This window comes from Mytilus californianus, unplaced genomic scaffold (assembly GCF_021869535.1).
Source record: "Mytilus californianus isolate M0D057914Y unplaced genomic scaffold, xbMytCali1.0.p SCAF_4, whole genome shotgun sequence".
NCBI lineage: Eukaryota > Metazoa > Mollusca > Bivalvia > Mytilida > Mytilidae > Mytilus > Mytilus californianus.
In genome coordinates, this window is record NW_026262690.1 from 73,231,410 (window position 1) to 73,253,393 (window position 21,984).

General features: G+C 30.4%; 2 protein-coding genes across 3 annotated transcripts in view; one reads left to right on the forward strand and one right to left on the reverse strand.

The window, feature by feature from the left end:
- Positions 1 to 913: 913 nt before the first annotated feature.
- LOC127738492 (flavin-containing monooxygenase 5-like) lies at positions 914 to 21,820 on the reverse strand. 2 transcript variants are annotated; one of them, XM_052249776.1, is made up of 10 exons: positions 21,518 to 21,820; positions 16,839 to 17,008; positions 14,838 to 14,996; positions 12,411 to 12,537; positions 10,515 to 10,685; positions 6,870 to 6,978; positions 5,287 to 5,436; positions 3,508 to 3,693; positions 2,047 to 2,180; positions 914 to 1,367 (listed from the first exon to the last, which is right to left on the reverse strand). In XM_052249776.1, the coding sequence occupies exons 1-10, from the start codon at positions 21,703 to 21,705 to the stop codon at positions 1,178 to 1,180; spliced, it is 1,584 nt and encodes a 527-aa protein (XP_052105736.1). In that variant the 5' UTR covers positions 21,706 to 21,820; the 3' UTR covers positions 914 to 1,177. The 2 variants fall into 2 exon arrangements, with proteins under 2 accessions (XP_052105736.1, XP_052105738.1); XM_052249778.1 differs by having other exon boundaries at positions 16,839 to 16,976; positions 21,518 to 21,664.
- The window catches only part of LOC127738501 (protein Mo25-like), a 33,464-nt gene continuing 33,299 nt past the window's right edge, over positions 21,820 to 21,984 (forward strand). Inside the window, exon 1 of the mRNA XM_052249787.1 lies at positions 21,820 to 21,880. The gene's annotated coding sequence lies outside the window, so the exon portion shown is untranslated. The remainder of the gene's footprint in view (positions 21,881 to 21,984) is intronic.

The window sequence follows — 21,984 nt, forward strand, 5'->3', positions numbered from 1 at the left end:
GCTTATTTTTGGCCCCTCATTCCTTAACTGTTGGTACCATAACCCCCAAAATCAATCCCCACCTTCCTTTTGTGGTATTGAACCTTATGGTCAAATTTCATAGAGATCCATTCACTTAAACTAAAGTTAGAGTGCGAAAACTAATGCGTCTTCGGACGACGATGACGCCAACGTCATACCAATATACGACCACAAAATTTTTTTTGCGGTCGTATAAAAAGGGGTTATTTTCAAGTTTTTGGACAATATCCTTAAAGTGCTTAGAGCAGTTTTCATTAAACTTTGATGACTGATTTATATCTATTAAGATAACCTCCCTTTAGTTTTTTTTATAAATTTCTAATTCAACATTGAGAAGTTATTGAACTTTATTTGTTTATAGTCTGACAACAGATTTACTAGTATTGCGCAACAGCACAGTGTATTGCACAACAGAAAGAAATCTTTAATTGAATATAAATTCAATTCATTTAACCAATTTCAAGTTCTTTGACTACATTTATTCAGAAACCTATAATATGTCAAATATTTAATTACAATCCAAATTCAGACCTGTATCAAGCTTGAATATTGTGTCCATTTTTGCCCCAACTGTTCAGGGTTGGACCTCTGCGGGCGTATCCAGCTGCGCTCAGAGAAGCAGTTTATTTTTATATGATTTGATAAAATATGAAAGGCGGTCCCACAACCCCTAATCCCTCCTATTGATCTATTTATCATCAAATGGTTCCTGTTTAAGGAATTAAAAATCATTCTAGAACTCACAACCATTAAACAAAAAATTTAAGTTCATGTGCATCAAATTCTAGTACTTTAATAATAACATTAAATATAAATAACTTTAGTATTTTTGTTATTTTTACCTTTTTCCAACATTAAAGTAAAAACAAGTATGCTAAATTTACCTTTAAAGATGAACAAATTATTATTTAATGAGACAAAATATCACAGTTTATTGAATCTGAAAGCACTACATGTATATTAGTTTCCTATGTGTAACACATTTAACGTGAATCTCCTCTTAATGAGAAATTTTCTATCTGCTTCTTACAAACCCTTTTCTTTAATAGTCTTTGTTTTAATGTACATAATTCTCAAAGCAAAGCTTCCTTAATTTTTAATTTAGGTACAAAGTTAATAAAAAGTTCATTTCTTATATATAAAAATGTTATTCTTTTCAAAATAAAACACAACAAATAAATGAATAAAAATAGTATATAACTAGTCCAGCTAAAACAAGCAGACAAAAGCCAGTATAATGCATCATTTCTGTAACAGGAACTTTCCTCACAGCTTCCTTAGCACCAGACCATGCATTTGGTCCTTGTAATCGATACTGAAAGGCTCCACAAGAACCAAACATTAACCTGAAAGCAAAAATGAAATTAATAAGCATCAATTAGTAACAATGAAACCTGGCTATGAGTTTATTAAAAACTTTTGAAAATTTATCAATAACTATTAACCTTTGCTAAAACTTTGTTACAATCAGTAAAAATCAACACAAAGAAACAAGGTAGTGTGCAATAAACATATCAGAATGTGTATTTTAAGTGAAGTGAAAATAATACGTGTAGTAAAAAAAGAACAAATATTTTTTTCACTTTTTTTCTTCTTCATTAAATCATAAGGGCATATGAATTTTTAATGAGAATTTAAAGTAGATAAAAATGATCATAAAATTGACCAATTAAGATATGAATAAATAAATTGATATACAGTTGATTTATTTCAACAGAAGGACAATAAAAGACAAAATGGTATAAAATATGGTGTTCTTTTTAAAGAGGAACAAGACAGGAATTCAAAAATTTACAGAAGAAATCTACATGTATCACTAATGAATAATGAGTTAACCTTTACTCACTTTAATTATAAATAAATTTTAAAAGAAATGTATTTTTTTTACAGGTGAATTCAGTTGATTCTGACAAGATAATTCAATCAAATATATATACATGAAAATACTGTATTGTTATGGTGAAATTCAAGTTATTTTATATATTCTAGTTTTACCTTGTTGCCAAGGTAAATATTTGACCTTACCTCCAAGCTAATGTAGGATGTTTGAGCAGTTCTGGTTTTGCACCAAAATAAGATGAGATTTCATCATTATAAGTGATAGGATCTTTCTGAATCGTATGTCTGGCTGAGTGGTAGTATCTGTTCTTTGTTGCAATCTACAAAATATTTAAAGAAATGCTTTAATATCTAATGATTCTTCATTTCATTTACTCATGATAACATAATGAGCCATAATTACCATTTTATTTTGTTAAGGATTTATTTTTTTACATCTTGTTCAAAAATACCTTTAAAGTGTAACATGTTCCTACTGAAGTTTTCCTAAATTCTTTATTGTCCATAATTGACATATATTTTCATTGGAAATATCTGTTTTTCAATTAAAAAGGATAGAAAGTTGTTTACTCTAACCAAAAAAAAATCACTGAAATTTGCATAAAGAAACATCAGCATCTATTCGATCAACAAACTAAATTTGCAGGCAAAAGTTTCAATAGATAAAATGTTTGTTTGGTACAACTATGAGAGTAGTAATATTTCCTTTTTAAAATGTATGAGTCTTACTTTGACCATTAATTTTGAACAATAGGTAGCCCACTTAAAATGCAATATCAAACACAGGTACTTCGAGCAAAGCTCACAAAGTAACCCTTGCAAATATATTATGTGAGTAAGATTCAGTGAAAATTTCACAAAATTCTGTCCAGCAGTTCAGGAACAGTTGGGAATACAAAAGTATGCAGAAGGACAAACAAATGACGGAAATGACAGACAGCAGAGCATGACTCTTTAATCACGATATACACCCACTTTAGAAAGCAGCAGAGAGGGTTATAACTTTTTCCTGTTAAATGTTTGTTTTAGTGTTGATTGCTTAAAAAGCATCATGGTATTTAGGTTCTGAGTCATAGTTGCTGTTTAAATGCATTTTAAAGGTTTATATTCTCCTGGGTACAATAGCCATGCCCTTATATAAATTAGTGAAAAATATTTATTATGGAGTGATACACATTCTTCCAAAAAATCATATCGGTCTATGTAGGTGGACAATGTTTTTCTGATGCAAAAACTTTCAAAATTTAAGCTGAACTTTTATTTTTATCATAAAGTTATGTAATTATGAAATGCTTACATCATTACTGGTGGATTTTAATGAAGCTTGTTGGTTTTGTATTTGCCTGATATTTTTTGTACATTTTTTATGAAATATTTATGATAATTACTTAATCTCAATTTCTATAAATCTAGGGCCAATATGAATACTTTCCGGACATTGGCATTTGAGAAGTTTTGTTAAGTAAGACTTAGAAATAAAATTGTTTTGACTTAGGTAATTTGATAATGCCTAATAAAATGTTAATAATTTTGTTATGAGCTATATAATCCTACCTGTAGAGTAATTAGCATTCATTTTGAAATATTGCTAAGTATGAATTCATAATAAAGAATGAGAAACGATAGCGAAAATATTTTCTCCAGTACCTCTTCTGCTCTCATATTTTCTTCCATAGCCGATTTATTAGGTAAGCGAACACGACCTTTGATGAGTTCAGCATACCATCTAGCTTGTGTTTCTGACATGGTGAGAATTCCTCCTGATGCAGGCTGTACAAAACCAATAAAGGCTAATGATTGGCCAATATCTGGATTGAATACATTCTTGAATAACTGAAAGTAATGAAGTAAATTATATGGTCAATGAAAATAAAATGTAAGTCAATTGATCTCTAGTGGAAAGTTGTCTAATTGGAAATCATACCATATCTCCTTATTTTATATCGGTTTAAGATGTGAATCTCTGAAAAAACACATATATTTTCTTGAATGGTACATACATATTCTGCCATGATAAGGCCATTACACTTGCTCAATGATTCAATCCTAATTTATATTCGACTTACTATTATTTTAGAGGATTTTTTTATCAATTAAATTCCTATAAGGTTAATGTTTCTTTCATAACATGTACAAATTTTTATCTGGTTAAATCAATCATATTCTAGACTAATCAAGTAAGTTAAAAGGAGCAAAACAAGATAAGATTATTGTAAAAATCACTTATTTGATTAACACCAAAGAATCTTGAAATAAATGGGGAATGTGTCCATGGGACACAGATAATGCCTGTGCTTGCATATCATATAAAGTTATAAAGGGACATAACTGAAGAATGGTAAAAGTGACTCTACCCAAATGTGTACTTGATCTGAGTTTTGTGGTAATAAGTATTGTGTATAAGTTTCATAACATTTGGTTGAGGCAAACTTAAGTTGGAGAACGGAAACAAAAATTCAGCAATTTTTACATTTGTAAAGGGGCATAACTCTAAAAACAGTAGAAGTGAAGCCACCAAAATTCAAAATTGATCTGTATTTTGAAGTAATAAGCATTGTTTATAAGTTTCATAACATTTGGTTGAGGCTAACTTAAGTAAGAGAACGGAAATGAAAAATTCCGCAATTTTCCCATTTGCAAAGGGGCATAACTCTAGAACGGTTAAAGTGACACCACCAAAATTCAAACTTGATCTGTATTTTGTGGTAATAAGCATTGTGTATAAGTTTCATAACATTTGGTTGAGGCAAACTTAAGTAAAAGAACGGAAACGAAAAATTCAGCAATTTTCCCATTTGTGAAGGGGCATAACTCTAGTACGGTTAAAGAGACACCACCAAAATTCATACTTGATCTGTATTTTGTGGTAATAAGCATTGTGTATAAGTTTCATAACATTTAGAGGAGGCAAACTAAAGTTAGAGAACTGAAACGAAAAATTCAGCAATTTTTCCATTTATAAAGGGGCATAACTCTAGAATGGTTGAAATGACGCCACCAACATTCTAACTTGATCTGTGTTTTGTGATAATAAGCATTGTGTATAAGTTTCATAACATTTGGTTGAGGCAAACTAAAGTTAGAGAACGGAAACGTAAAATTCAGCAATTTTTCCATTTGTAAAGGGGCATAACTCTAGAACGGTTAAAATGACGCCATCAAAATTCAAAATTGATCTGTGTTTTGTGGTAATAAGCATTGTGTATAAGTTTCATAACATTTGGTTGAGGCAAACTAAAGTGAGGAAACAGAAACCAACTTTGGGAATACAGACAGATGGACGGACATACCTACATACGGACGGACAAGGGTAAAACTTAATGCCCCCTCTGCTACGGCGGGGGCATAAAAAATTAAACAGTCATAGAAATGCATAAAAAATTCACAGTATACATTTCCATCTTCTGTTGCAAAATCTTAACTCACTTTCAGATTGTTATTATTTTCATCCAAGACAGTCTGTTTGACATCATCACTCAGGAAGGGGAGATCAATCTTGTATCCAGTACAAAGGATGATGGTATCAAATTCTGCTGATTCTCCATTGATGAAGTATACTTTCTTATTTTCTATTCTCTGCAAAGATACGAAACAAGAAGTAGGTTAAATTTATACCTTTGTATTCATCGCTGAATAATAAAAAGTTAAAATTTCTAATAGGTTGATCATTTTTAAACAAGAACAGAAAAGTCTTACAAAATCTACGCAAATTATCTCGTCTTTGCCTACTCATGTGCTCATTCCAAAATTCAACAACAAAAGTATATAGGTCAATATTTGGTAAGATCAAGGGTCATTAACAGGGATTTATTTTATGATATCTACATGTCAAGTTAAACTCCAAAATGTTGATTTTTGACCAAACATTAATAACCTTCAAGTGATTTACAAAATGAAATCCCCCAAAAAAGTACCATTGCCAGAAGATGGGTGACAGATCTTTTGTGTTTTGACTAATTCTTTAGGTTAAAGGATTAAGCTGTCATAAATTTTTTATGTGAATTAGCAATTGTAGCTTTTACCTAAATTCTATTGAAAGTGTAGTCAGATTTTATTTTTTTGTTTGGTTATTGTGTTCAGTGATTACTTGTTGAAGTTGTAACAAGCATTGTTCTTTAGGATTGTGCATCATAATTTTTGTTTTAAATATAGATTCATTCAGCAGAGACTTTCAGTTTCAATTATTGGTCATTTCACTTTTACAAAAGGCAATCAATCAATAATACACATGATAAAATTGTATTTAAAATGTTAAAACTCATTGTAAATCAACTAAGTACAGTATGTAGTCAGGAAAGTCATGCTTTTGTTATGGAAGTTATCATACTCCTCTAGGATACATTCCAACACAAGATCAATGGTGTGGTCACATAGTAAAATGTATCCGAAAACTTTAAAAATAGGAGTTAAAGAATTCATGATGTTTTGTGTACAAAACATACAGTGATGTTGTCAATATCTGTTGGTCATGGAGTATTAAGTATTTTATTATCTTGGACATACTAAAAAGTGAAAGCAGTACGTCACATTAGAATTAATAATTGAGACCTACCTAACTAATTAAATGACTGAATGTATCAGCTTCTGAGAAGTTGCTAGATACTTCAGTACACCCCTTCTCGTAAATTAGCAAAAAAAGTTTGCAGAATTCCACACAAGCAGATAAACAGAATCACATTAAAACTTACCAAGTTATTGATGGGTATTAATAGTAGTTGATTTTTTTTTCTGGTCCAAGGAATATTTATAAATCACATTAATTTATGAGTCAGATCTCCTATTTCATATGCATTAAGGCAAGTAAATCAGTTGTGTCACCTTGTGTGTAGCTTCCTAACAATTCTCTAGTAGACTTTATGTATATTACTGATATATCATTTGCTGTTCTAGTGTTTCAAAAAAAGTTCAGCAGAGAGAGAGAGCTATAAATTTATTTTATTCTGCTACTTTGACTTTTACAAATGTCTTGATAGATTCCTACACCAATTATTTCTTGTTATGTAATATACCTGAATATTAGTAACAATGATAATGTTTTTCCTCTGAATATGATGGAGTAGAGTAGGACTAACTGTAGGCTGGGTCTGTAAAGCTCTCATTTTGGGATTCAATCCCCATCTACAGTGGGAAATAAATCATTGAAAATAAAAATAAAACATACTGGTAAGGGAAATAATGCCCTTTGTTTACTGTTGGTAAGAAAAGTTAAAACTTACATATGTAAAAGTGCTGAACTATATTCTATTGATATGTGTGTAAACTTAAATCAGAAATAAATACATAATAAATACTGTAAATTCAGAACTTTTTGGGATGCATTCATTATGGCAAAAAATATGATGGGGAAAGGTTTCACAAAATCAAAATCTTGCATTTTAAATATTGTTGGTTAAATAAGTGAGTTGGTTTAATAGTTAATAAATATGCAGAATTTTCTGAAATCACAATAACTAATCTTTCATTTCTGGCCCATTGTTCAATAAACACAATAATAAATGCATATGAAAATTTCTGAATTTACAATAATCTTTACAATAATCTTTGCAATAATGAACCAAGTATTCTAGAAAAAGTTGAATAATGAGTATGATAGAAATGTTTTTTGCTGGAATTTTGTTGTTGAGTAATTGGTGAAAAAGTCTGTGAAAAACCTACTCAGTTGTTGCTGTGATTGCAGATATGTTTTAGAGTATTCATGTCCATTTTTTTTTTAAATTTGAAACCCTAAAATCAATTAACTGAAAAAAAGGTGGTGCACAATGCCCTAATTAGAGATTTTGTGAAATTTAAAAATAATTGATTGAGTGATTTAAAGTGCAGGACCAAATAACCAATGGAAATGAGAACTGCCAATCTTTATAAAACTGCATACCGAATACCATTGACTTATCATAAGTCAGTGGCGGATTTACCGGGGGGGCACAGGGGGCACGTGCCCCCCCAGTCGGGGTCACCAAAAAATTTTCTAACATAGTTTTATTGCTACTGTATCTGCTTATCTAGATCGAAAATCAAGACACAGCTTGATTTGACTTCCTAAACTGGTCGTTAATTGACCCCAGCTTCAACATGTGTGATTTATGACAACTTATCGATGGGTGTGTAAATATTGACACCTTTGTGTAATGTCTATATCCAAAAGCATCTATGTAAACTATATGTGCATGTACATGCTGATTGGAATTAATTATTTATTGGTTTCTTATACAATATTACAGGATCAAGATCGATTAACAAGTGAAATCTTCTGATCAGAAAAGAAATTACCAACTAAAATCGGTCTTAAAAGAATATGTAAAAATAGAAGTTTAGTGTCAAAAATGTTAGTATCGATATGAGATACGTCTTTTTCACCAAACACTCACATTGTATACGGTTTCTGAGGAATGTGCCTTTCTCAGAACAGTTTTTTTTGGACTTTATTAAACAACAAACGATTTTTTTCAATGCATACATCATTTTTTTAAAACTGAATGTCGTGTTTTTTTCCTTTATTTTTTTTATGGAAACAAAACCTTCCACAAAACATGAATGGTCTGTGTCTTACATATAATCATTAATAAAATGATATTGTATCTTAGAAAACCTACTTGTATTTGAGATGAAGAACAGCAATAAAAGCTTATTTTGTGTTTTTTTGCTGTGCATGTACTGATTTTGTGTCATGGATGGATACCCCATATCCTTTGTTTTTCCATTATAGTACAGTAATATGTGTATATTTTTCTTGTTGTAATTACCATGTATGAGGGTATGAATATGTTACCGTGAATGAGGGTATCAATGGTTTACCACGAATGAGGGTATGAATGGGGTTTACAGATTAGAGAATAATGGTAAAAAATTAAGGCTAGAAAAAAAGGGCCCAAAAAATATAGAAAACAGATTAAAGCTGTGATAACTGTAAAGAATAGAGTACAATTGAGAGCAAATAAAAGAGTAGAAATAAATGGACCCAAAAATAATGAAAAGATATAAAAATGAAGACCCGACCCACCTTCCCCACCCTAAAAAGACCACCATCATCCACAATACATGACATCAACACCACCCACACTCGCATATATGCATATATAAAAAAAAATCTTTAATTTTGGTTTCATGGTGCCCCCCCAGACATCGAGGTTCTGGATCCGCCCCTGTAAGTGGTTCCCTTTACAATAACCTAAAATAAACTTTTAATTTGTAAACAATGTAAAAGTTTCAAATTCAATGAACAATGCTGCGGGGGTGGGGTCATTTAATCAGCACAGAAAAGAGACTTGCTAAAGCTAATACAACTGCATACCAAATATCATTGACTGAACATTAGAGGTTCCTTTTAAACTGTCAGAGCTAATCACAAACTTAACATGTAAACAATGCAAAACATTCAAAGTCAATATGCCACGACTGAGGGGACGAAGCGAAATAATTTTCATGGAAATAAGATTTGCCAAAGCTAATGCTTTTACCTTCTAAATATAATTGACCTACCAATAGTGGTCCCACTTAAACTGACCTAATCACAAACTAATTCATGTAAACTATGCAAACATTCAAAGTCAACAGACCATGACTAAGGGGGAGGAGCCAAATAATTTCAATGGAAATGAGATGAATTGATGGATGGAAGGAAGAAGGAAGGAAGGAATTGAAGGAATGAATGAATGAATGGGAGCTAGGGATGGATGGATGGATGAAATGAATGAATGAATGAATGAATGAATGAATGAATGAATGAATGAATGAATGAATGAATGAATGAATGAATGAATGAATGAATGAATGAATGAATGAATGAATGAATGAATGAATGAATGAATGAATGAATGAATGAATGAATGAATGAATGAATGAATGAATGAATGAATGAATGAATGAATGAATGAATGAATGAATGAATGAATGAATGAATGAATGAATGAATGAATGAATGAATGAATGAATGAATGAATGAATGAATGAATGAATGAATGAATGAATGAATGAATGAATGAATGAATGAATGAATGAATGAATGAATGAATGAATGAATGAATGAATGAATGAATGAATGAATGAATGAATGAATGAATGAATGAATGAATGAATGAATGAATGAATGAATGAATGAATGAATGAATGAATGAATGAATGAATGAATGAATGAATGAATGAATGAATGAATGAATGAATGAATGAATGAATGAATGAATGAATGAATGAATGAATGAATGAATGAATGAATGAATGAATGAATGAATGAATGAATGAATGAATGAATGAATGAATGAATGAATGAATGAATGAATGAATGAATGAATGAATGAATGAATGAATGAATGAATGAATGAATGAATGAATGAATGAATGAATGAATGAATGAATGAATGAATGAATGAATGAATGAATGAATGAATGGGAGGGAGGAAGGAAGGAAGGAAGGAAGGAAGGAATGGTTTTCCTTTTGTTTGATCTTTTTTTAATTCTGTAAAAAAAAATATAAAAATTCAACTGAACAAAATTTAGACAATGTTTAAAGGTTAAAACGTATTTTTTCCAATACATGTTAAGTACCACTAATGCAAGAAAGAGTTATCATATCATTCAACACCTTATAATTGTCCTGTTTCAAGAAGAATAGGAAGGAACTAAAAGTCTTTGCATAAAATTAAAATGTTTCATAAACAAACCTTTTAGGATTTCCTGAAACAACTTTTATCACAGTCTCAAATATCCATGTTGCTAGTTTCCATGGCAATGCTAGAAATAGTCTATTGGCATATAAATCTGTTGGCTGTCCAAATATGTAGTTAGGTACGACCCATGCACCAGATCTGGTACTCAAGTAAACTGGCTTCTTTCTGAAATTGTAAACGAAGAATATCATATTATATTGTAAGATACATAAACATGTGAGAAAGTGAAATACAATGATTCTGTGGAGGTTTTCTAACAAACCATTGATATTTACAATCCAAATAAGCCAAAAATATAGATTTTGATGAATGCTGACAAAATCTTCTGGATTTTAACCACATTTAGGCCTACGAAACACAGAGGGCAGGATTTGAAAAATTAAATATTCAAGTCAGAAAGGTTATTTTGTATTCTATATATGTGACCCGCCATGACATTTCCACCCTTGTGGCGGTAAACGTCATAATATGAAAACATTGATGTAAAGTCACATAACCTAATCGGGGCACCTGTTATTGAATGTCCATTTATATCATGCGGTAAAAGTAAGTTTAATTTGTTCATGACTTCAGGAAAATTGGATTTTGTATTAAGATATACAAAACAATTAGATCTATGACATAAAAAATTACTGATTTAGGTTAAAATCCCGTTTAGAATCGCGTTCTAAATTCACACAACTTATCTTTTAAATTTCATTGCGTAAATCCCTTTCCCCTGAATCATTAATATGTTTTCGATTATACAAAATGGTTTAAATTATATCACCATTGCATTGCTAGCTATTATTTAGAAAATTAAAGTACTGAAAAATTATAAAATTCCCTAATCAGATTGCAGCATGAACACCAAGCTTTTGGAGCAAATCTCATTGTTTCACATTGTAAGGGAAATATGAACATTTGTATGGACATATACCGGTACATGTAGATCAAGCAAGATATACCTACCCATTAGGACCCTAATAGTGTCTCATCCAATGTTTATTCCTAGTTTTTTTTAATATATGACTGTCTTAGAAATCCATAAACAAGATATATGTGTTGTTGAAAGTTTTCTTACATCCCTTTCATCTAATTCTATTGATCATGCTGTTTGATTTTTCACCTTACTCTGAATTTAACAGATCTTTGATTTAATCACTTTGTTAGGATACATGTACAAAATGTATCACCAATAAGATAATAGATGAACATAAGAAAGAATATTTAATAATACACAGCTCCTTGATGGTTTATTATATATCTTGCTATTCACTTTCTTAGCATTAATGTAGTTTTCCTTACGAAAGAAAGAAAAAAGTTTAGGTCATATTTATATTGATTGAAAAATCTCATGGCTGGTCACATATATGTAGAAAGATATTTTTTTAACATTCCGGCTCATAAAACTTATGATACTTGGCTTCAGCTTGTTCACAATGAATTTGAAGAAAACTTTTAATGTTAATAAATGGAACAAAGAAAGGTAATTCAAAAAAACAACTCTGCCCTATCTACTCATTATTGTAACTATGATATAGTGATAATCATAATGATCAAAAAATATACTGCTTTCTTTAAATTCTCATAAGTTAGGAGAAACATATTCATAAAATTGGATAAAAAAGATATCATATTTTAAAATCCCATATATTTTTCTTTAAAATTAGTGTGTTTTTTTTAACTTTACAAACGAACATCTGTTTTCAAACTTTCATTCTGTCACATTCAAGAACATAAAAAATTAAATCAATTATTGTTTTTCTATTATCAGTTGAGCATGTCAAAGCAGCATGTAAAATCTGAGCAAATTCTGTGATTTTGCTCTTTACTGGTCCATGACCATAAGTGAAATTTAATTTTATTTTTCCCCTTAGCAGAAATCTTTAACATCATACAATATTTTACCTTCCAATAGCAGCAATATTGACTGCTACATCAACAGCACTGTTACCAATTCCCACCACCAAAACTCTTTTATCTTCAAGATGATTGGTTATTACATCTTTATACTTTACACTGTGAATTATCTCCCCTACAAAATAAAGATCATATTTTTTAACTTGTAGCTATTTCTTTAAAGCAGAATGAAATTTTTTGTAGATTTATTACTTTTTTTTCTAAATTCAATTGTACATAATATGCATTCGTATAAATCCTAAACTCATCATAAATACCAGGATGATAAAATTATACACCAGACGCATGTTTCGGCTACAAAAGACTTATCAGTGAGGCTCTCATAAAAAATCTTATCTATTCATGCCATAGTTTATGTCTTATTTTAATTGTTCCTCATCAATACAGGATGTGACAGACAGTTGGTTTTGGTGTTTCTAAATGTGTGCTTTTCTTTATTCTTATCCTTCAGAAATTCACTCTTTTCATTGGTTGTTAACTGTAACATGGACAACACATAACATCTCATTATTTCCGTGTTATTATGGAGGCATTTTATTGAAACTTACATCGTGTTTAAACATATTTTACATTATCTAAACGTGAGATTACTTTATAAATATGTTAGACTCAGATCGACGTCCGGTTTCTAATCGACGTCTGTTCCTCTAATCGACATCCAGTGTGACATCACGTTCTCAAATCAGTGTCCAATATTTTTACCCTCTATTCGACGTCCAATATGACGTTGTGTATTACCAAGACCAAAACGACGTTTGCAATCGGAGTCTCCTCTCATCGATGTCAAATATCATTCAATCAATTATTTTAGTTGGATCTTTGTTTATATTATCTGTATTGTTTTGTCTGAGTGTACAGCTGCATGCTTAAAGAAACTAATTGTTTTCTTATATCTTTATCAAAATAAAAGGACAAACATCAGAAAATGATAATAAGACAACCACCGACATCATATTACATGTACATGCACATTTTGAATAATTAAGTGAAAGTAGTCCTCTCGATCTACGTTGTCGTATTCCTTTCACTTCGGTACTGACATGATTTATAACAAACCTTTCTAAAATTGTCCGTTAATAGATTTTGAAATTATAAGAAACTAAGGTTTCAAATCCCTCAGGCAAAGTTGACCTTAGATGGATTTGGCTATTTTTATGTCCTTTTTGGTGATATAGCTCTTCAACTGTTTCGGTTCTTATACATCCTTGGCTTTCAAATATTCGGCTTTGAGCGTTCCTGATGAAGGTAAATCCAAAAAAGCGCTTCGGACGCATGAAATTTATAACGTGTTGTTTTCATTTTTTTCATATTCATATAAATGTGGATATGCGACAAGGAGACAACAACCCAACAACAAGTGACATCTAGAGGGCAATATACACTGTCTTACAATAAACAGAATAAAAAAGTACAGCCAATTGTTAAAAAGTATTATCATTTGGACTCTTTTAGATTTAAAATTTTATATATATTTCAACAACTTTTTGAGTTTTAGGTTAAACCCACTAATTAATAAAGTTGTGATGTCATTGCGGCAAATCCGTAAAAAGGACATAGATTAGAGAAGCCAAAACTTGGACGTTGATTTGATAACAAGAAGAAAGACGTCGATTAGAGGGGCATATCATGAATCGACAGTCAATTTGGAATCTTATTTTATTATGACATCGATTTTAGGAACGGACATTGATTTGAGACCGGACGTCGATCTGAGTCTTACATATATTAAAAGAAACAATTTCATGTCTTTACCAAACTTTTTCTAGAACTAAAACTTGTGTCCAGATTAGACAAATGTTTAGTAAAACAGAGTCATCTTATAATAAATGTGTCTGTGTGTGTTTAGATACATGAATCTTGTTCAGGGGTTGCAATGAGGAAGTACCAGATACCAGATACTTTTGTCTTCTGAAATACATTTTGTAACTACCTGAAATTGCAGGATTTTTATAATAATTTTAGATCATAATATTGTTAAGTTATTTTTATCACAGAAAAGTACCATCTGATTAAGATTAGTAACACATTTGGTAAGACACTAAGAACTCATTATCAGATAAAAAATTTATCCTTATTATCCTTCAACAAAAACAGATATCAAGAAAATGCCTTAATACCAACTCTGATGGTTCACAAGATTTTAACATAAGAAACACACATTGGATGCCACTAATGAACCAGGATCTGTTCCATTTTGTAGCAGCTGAGTTCATATCGAGTTTTGATATGGCTTATGTTACTCATTAATATTTTTCTGTGTAGTGTTATGTAGAATTTGTTATTTTTTTTTTTTATGTTTTCATATTTTTCTTTTGTCCATTTGTTGTCTGTCCTCCTTGGAACTATAACTTTTTATTGCATCCTTATTTTTTAAAACATTTAAAGCAGCATTCTGTCAGAAAATAAAAATTAAACCTGTGAAAGAATCCTGTCCCATAAATTTTGCCATTGTTGGTTTGGCATGATGTCCAGATGCTATGGCAACATTCTTGGCTAAATACACTTCCTGTGTGTCTTCTTTGACTGTAATACCATCCTCTTCAACTTCCTGTACAATAACTTTCCAATCTTCTCCTAGGTTTAAGAGATACAAATGTATTAATAAAAAAATCTAAATTACATATTTTAATGAAAACTAACTAACCTATAATTTGTAGTACATAATATCTGATTATAGCTCAAGCCATAATCAGCTTCAGTCCAAAGAGCCAAATATTAGTGGATTTTTGGTGGATAGTTGTCTCATTGGTGGTGTGGATAATTGTCTCATTGGCAATCATACCTCATCTCCTTATTTCTATATTTAAAACTTCACTGATAGTTTCATTATTTACTATTTCACAAGCTGTTTTTTTTTGTTGAAGTGATATTTAAGTTTGTATAAAGATTGATTGATTGATTGTTGGTGTTTACTGATACATTCAGCTTTCTTGGATATATCATGGTAGTTACTTTTAAATGGTGGAGGAAACCAAACTGGAGAGAACCACCAACCTTCTACAGGAAAAGTTTGAACAAAGAAACTTTTAATTACTGGAACATTAAGGTTTTCAATGTAAATGTATTTGTTCATCAAATATGAGAAATCTAGTTTTCTTCATTTGGCTACTTCATTGTAACTTTAAGTGAAACTTCTGCCAATGTCTTCAAAAGTGACTATGATAAAAAAAAATCTAAATTTTTAAAGACACTAACTGCAACAATACTGTTTTGTCGATTTTCCTTAGTATACCATTTGAGATAAATTGTCTCATATTGTTATAACCCATTACATGTATAATCATGTTATTTACTTATGCATAAATGTTTATTGTTATGGCTATTTTTATCTCTTTCAAGTACATGTCATGATGTGAATATGACATGTATATGCAATAACGAATAGAAGAATACAAGTTAATTTTACATCTTTGAGGCTACTAGGGGTCAATTACAATACACACATTTATAATTTGAGAATGTAACATGTAAACCACAGACACATAAAATAGGTCTGTATAAATAAAGTTTGTATATAAATTATCATATTACACAAGATTACATCACAAAAAAGTTAAGTATGCTAAAAATGATAATTACATGTAAAAGCTCATTTAATTTATGAAAGGATGTACTGACCAAAAATGGTTGCCACATGCATGGAGCAAATATTATTAGAATTCTCTGTAAGAAAAAGTACATGTATTCATTTACATGATTTAATGCCTTGTTTTGAAAATAACATGAAAATTGTTAATGCAGATCATAAGATATTTAACATGGGCCGAGGGGAAACTGGACAATGCATTTTTACATACATGTATATGTTAATTCTATCTAGATTTGTAAGGCCCCAATCAAACAATTAGTTGTAGACCTCAACATGACTGAACAGACAATACAAAAAAGTCTTGCTTGTCATTTGAATTATTATACCAATGTTGTCTTCAATAATCTATGTACAATGTACGATAAAAATAAGATGTGGTTTGATTTCTAATGAGGTAACTATCCTTTAAAACCAAAGGAGAATGTATACTGTTACATGTCAACATATGCTTTCAACAATGAGCATAGTCTATATTTTATTGTAAGCTTTAAAAGGTAGATCATAATAATAATGGTCATTGAAATCCAAATGTATCTCAGAGTCCTCGAAAAGTGGTGGTTCAAAGGTTTTGACCACCAAAATTTTTCAAGGACAGACACAGTTTTGGTATTTTGCAATAGAAATAATAGTGAGGACCAGCAGACTTTCTTCAAGGACCACCAGGAAATCAACTGGACAATTTTTTCATGCTTATATTTCATATGATTCAAAAGTTGATTTGTGTAATTTTGTTCATTAATTTTTTATTTTTTTTTGTTAACAGTATTATTGAAATAGAGAATACAAATCCTGAACTAAAGGTCTTTCAAATAAATAATATATTATACCTTGTCTTTCAATGCTGACCACTTTTCTGTACAATTTGATGATTTCTTCCAGTTTAAAGTGGTTTGTATAACTTTTAATGTATTTGGCCATATCAACATTGTGTGGGTAATCTGGAACATCGTCAGGAAACGGAAAGTCTGAGAAACAGTAGTTGTACTTTGATACATTTCTAAAATTCATTTTATAGATTTTTATATTCATGCATATGTATCAAAGAGTACTTAATAAAACATCCATAAAATGTAGGTTAAGGTGACCCAAATGTTATGGAACTATTTTAGCCTTATTGTAAAATCATATACTAAATCAATTATTCATGAGGTGTTTTCAAAATAAATTCTGACTGACCAGACAACTTGTATTCTCAGAAGTCCTAATAAATGCAAATTTTTACAATATCTCATAAAACAAACAAAAAATAGATTTATAATATATAATAGTTTAGCAATATTGATACATTAAATAAATAACAAAAACTCAAATAAAATTTTCACTTCAAGTTTTCTTGTAAAAAATTTAAAATCCAGCCGTCTAATCTAACCATTTAGCCTAAGGCTCAATTTAGATCTAATTAGTTTACTGATAGTACATGTTTGAAAATTTAAGCTTAGAACTGCTTAAGAACCTCATTCAGATAAACACGAACTTTACTTTAAGGACCTTCTTTATATTCTTCTTCAGTGATTTCAACAAATCTTCATTATCAATTCGTCTCTTGTTTGAGGGTCAAATACACTACAGGTATAATCAAGTTCAAGTTTTGCTATTGCTAAAGTATGCCCTGGAATTGATGTCTGTGTTACATGTGCATAATACTAATATTTTTAATTTCCCCTCATTATCATAGGGCTTATTTCAAACATATCAATCAAGTTACAAGAAATAAGATAGAATGATCCAAATAAATATACCTACATGTAACAAGTATTGTTCAATAATTAGGGGGGAGGGGGAGTCAGTCCATAAGATATTCAAAGGGGGATAACTCCAGGTCCACATATATATATTCATACATTTATTGTCAATCATATTTTGTCAGGACAGAATAATGATTTTCAGGTATTTTGATCTTATTAATTCAGACAAAGAATTAAGATATAAATTATAATTACACATGTACATGTCATCATTTGACATTATTCAAATCAATAAATCATCTTTTGTTGATTCTTTCAAGTTATGACAATTATCAAAAAATTATTAAGATATGCTTCTCTAATATCATCATATTATAGAAAGCTTTTCAATATTAAATATCTTTAATAAGCTTTGTCTTCAACCTTGTTGAGTGAGAAAAACTGATAGCAGCATATACTATCTTGAAGAGGTAATACAACAAGTTGTTCTTCACTATCCACTGTTTTCTAATAAAGATCTCTCTTACAGACTCTCAATTTGAAGAGTATGATTGCTTAGTCTAAATCTACATAAATTGAATCACTTTTTTAAATTAACAAACCCTTCAAATTAAATTTGAAAAAAAAAAAATATTTTTAATTTGCTATGCTTACCATGGGACATGGAGTCTCTTATGCTTTTCCAATGCTTATAAAAATATAGATTGAGGCATTTTTTACAACCAAGTCATTGCAGCCCCAGTGGATCAAGCCCAAGTTGATCTAGCCCATATTGAAAGTTGATTTGGCCCTATATGAAGGATACTTACAAGGGATAAAAGTGACAAATATTTATTACTTGTAGAAGTTGTAGTAAATGAACATGATGATGGTAAATGAATCTAACCAATATAAGCAATGGTAGATGGATGATCAAAATTGTGTCTTTGAAGCAAATTGCAAATTGCAATCTATTTTTTTTAATTAAATGAAATATTTATTCCGATATTTTTTAAATATTAATATTTAGATTTCCAAGTGGAATCTGGCTATGACACACATCGAAATATATCATACTTTTGATGTAAAATATTTATATGAAAATCTTGTACATTGAATCCCCTTTAATGGGTAGGGATGATCAGATTATGCTGATGCAGCAGTATTACAATGTATATATACATGTACATGTAGCATTTACGTTGATTACGATTTTATCAGAAGTTATTACGCATAACTATAATAGAAAAACATATATTACAGAAGTGAGTACATGGAGTATTAGAACAAGTAAAGTCAACATTAATCAACATTTTTTCTGATGACTTTGATCTTAAAAGTCGTTTTTACTGGCGTAATAAATTTTGGTTACACACAATCTTTCTTTTTTGAAAACTTACAAAAAGCAGAATGGTGTGAATTTATCTATACAGTGTTCCAGCTTGAATCTCAGGGCAGAAGGGTGCTAGTTGTCTGAAAGGGCACTTTAGCGTTATAACCCAGATTTTAAGGGCAATGTTGGACAGTGTATAAATTACCTTGAATATTGCTAGGCTCAGCTGGAGAACATTAGTTGTATTTAAACCATATTCAGAAATTAATGTGTTCTTGATATTGGTTCCAGTAAGAATTTTTTCCATCAAATTATCATACCATGGAGCAAAGCATATCATTTTGATGTTAATCTAAACAAACTTGTACATTTGGTATGGAAAATAATCATCAGGAATTTTAATGTTTTATAATTTATACCAAAATAAACAAGTAGTTTTGAAAGATGGAGTTATACATTTAAAATTGAATGTTGAATGTAATTAAATTATCTACATTTAAATTACTTGTTCAAACATATAGTATATATATATTATTGAGAGTTATTTATTATCATTTGAATTGTTACAAAAAATTATTTTTAAGTGCACACCAAAGTGCTCCTCAGTAAGGAGTTTTATAAATATAACAGGTGAGACAGGAGATAATCATATTTTATATTGATGCAATTATATATTGCAGAAGGTATAAACAGTTACTTTTTTCTCCATCATTGTTAAAAATAACTTTGTTGAGTGCTCCTATGTCAGGAGGATTATAAAATACAAGAAGTATTAAAAACAGGAAGTGAATCTTGTTATGTTCAAAGTACAAATTTCTTTGATTCCTCTTTAAATTTCATACTCATGGTTATGAAACAAAACATTTTTTACCAATTAAGTCAAAACTAATTATGCCTTTAAAATTGTTTAAGATTTTATTTTTTTATGTTATGCCTACTGAGATAAATTTTTTCAGGTGTACATGCTGTACATAAACATTACAAATGGATAACATGTGGACATTTCATTCTGTATTAAATATCTAGTATTTGTTCAATTATCTTAAATCCACTAATTAGCAGTAAACAATCATTAACAAAGGTGATAAAACTGCCAAAGCACTAGGTATTTAACTTAATCCCATTGTCAGTTAATTAGTGTTACACAATCAGGTAACAATTCTACCGGAAACGCCGGTAGGCATGAAATTTGAAAAATTTTATTTTTTTGAAAAGGCAGAGGGGTGCATTCTTTTACTTTGGAGGGCAGAAGGGCGGGGGTAAGGGCACCAAGGGCGGGCCGCCCTTCTATTAAGGGCAGGCGGGAACACTGCTATAGTTGTATGTTAAACTTTCATCAATGTCCTTTCCTTAAAATATTCCTCCAATTATCAGCAACATTTACACAACTTCGCCACTTACCCCGACTCCAATATTTAACAAATCTCTTCAACTTTTAAAAGTCATTAGTCTTTAGTCTTTTTTTTAGTATGGGACTGAGTCGACTTAATACCCTTGTATGGAGACAATTAAGTGCTTGTGGTTGTATAACATTTTTATATTTTGTTTTAGAAATTCCCAAGTATTTGTAACAGTGGTTTGATTCCGCCAGTGTAGTTTATTCAGAGGAAGAAAATCCCCAGTGATTTTTATCCACCAACAAAAAATCACTAGGGTTTTCTATCCGGGTCCAGTGTAAAACATCCACCAGTCATTATAAGGTTCTAAAAAGGTTTTTTTGAAGGGGAAATATATATAAAATGTGGCTTAATACATTGTAATAGTTTTTAGTGTATTTGAAAATTGCATAGTTGATTTATGTAAAAAGTGGAGAGTTTTCATCCAAGGAATGTTCACACTAGTGTTTTTGAACCAGGAATGATTACACTAGTGATTTTGTACCGGAATGATTGCACTAGTTATTTTAAACTCGACGGGATTAATTACACTAGTGCTTTAGATCCATTCATTGTTGAAGTGATTAGTACTCATTTTGAACACACGATAACACAATAATGCTTATTAACGAATGAGATTTGAATAATTTTTCTATGCAAATCTATAAACTCATATGCTTTTAAATTGTCACTAATTGTAATATTTATATTTATTGGATTGCCGAAGTTTTTCTATGTATTTGCTTTTCGGTCGACTTGGATATTAAATCATATCTTCTATGTCAATATCAAAGGATGCTTCTGTAATTGAAACTTTATGTAAGAACAAATCTGCTCTTTAAATTTGGTTTGTATCAAGTTCAATGTCCTGATCATTGATAAAGTATTTTGAGTTATAAAAAATTTCCTCCTCATCATCATCAATATTATTTACTAGATTGACTCAGATGAATTAAACTGGTTCCTTGAAAATCATTTTAATTTTAACTCATTTAGTTACCCGAATAAATACACGACGGTTTACGTATTTACAAGGATTTGTATATTGAGATACAAATCCTTGGTATTTTATATCTTTATTTGATATAATGTTGTCAGTGTACATTTTATCATAAAGTAGCTTTGTGACTTACATATGTGTGAATCTCATTACACCATAGTCATTTTCTCTGAATGTCCATAACCCTCCAATATCACCAGATCTCTCTAAGACAACCACACTCAAACCAGCTTCTCTAAGACATTTTGCAGTGACAAGTCCTGATATTCCTGCACCAACAATTATAACATCGGGATGGTGGACACGATCTTGGGAGGACATGTTTTAAATGACATGTCAAGTTATTTCGGGGTAAGATAACGTAAAAAATGGTTCAAAGTTCATTTTAGCTCTTTTAACCATGTGGGTTTGTTTACATTTTTAACTTCCGGCTCTGCGCACCTGACCCGTGACGTCACTTCCTTCTTGAGTTCGATAGCTATCTTGTTCATCACTGGTAAGCATTTCTCTTTTCCTGTTGGAAAGGAAGCTTGATAAGCATTAGAATTACAGTATTTGTTTTTGTATCGTCGTAATATATCGTATTCCTTCAATTATGTA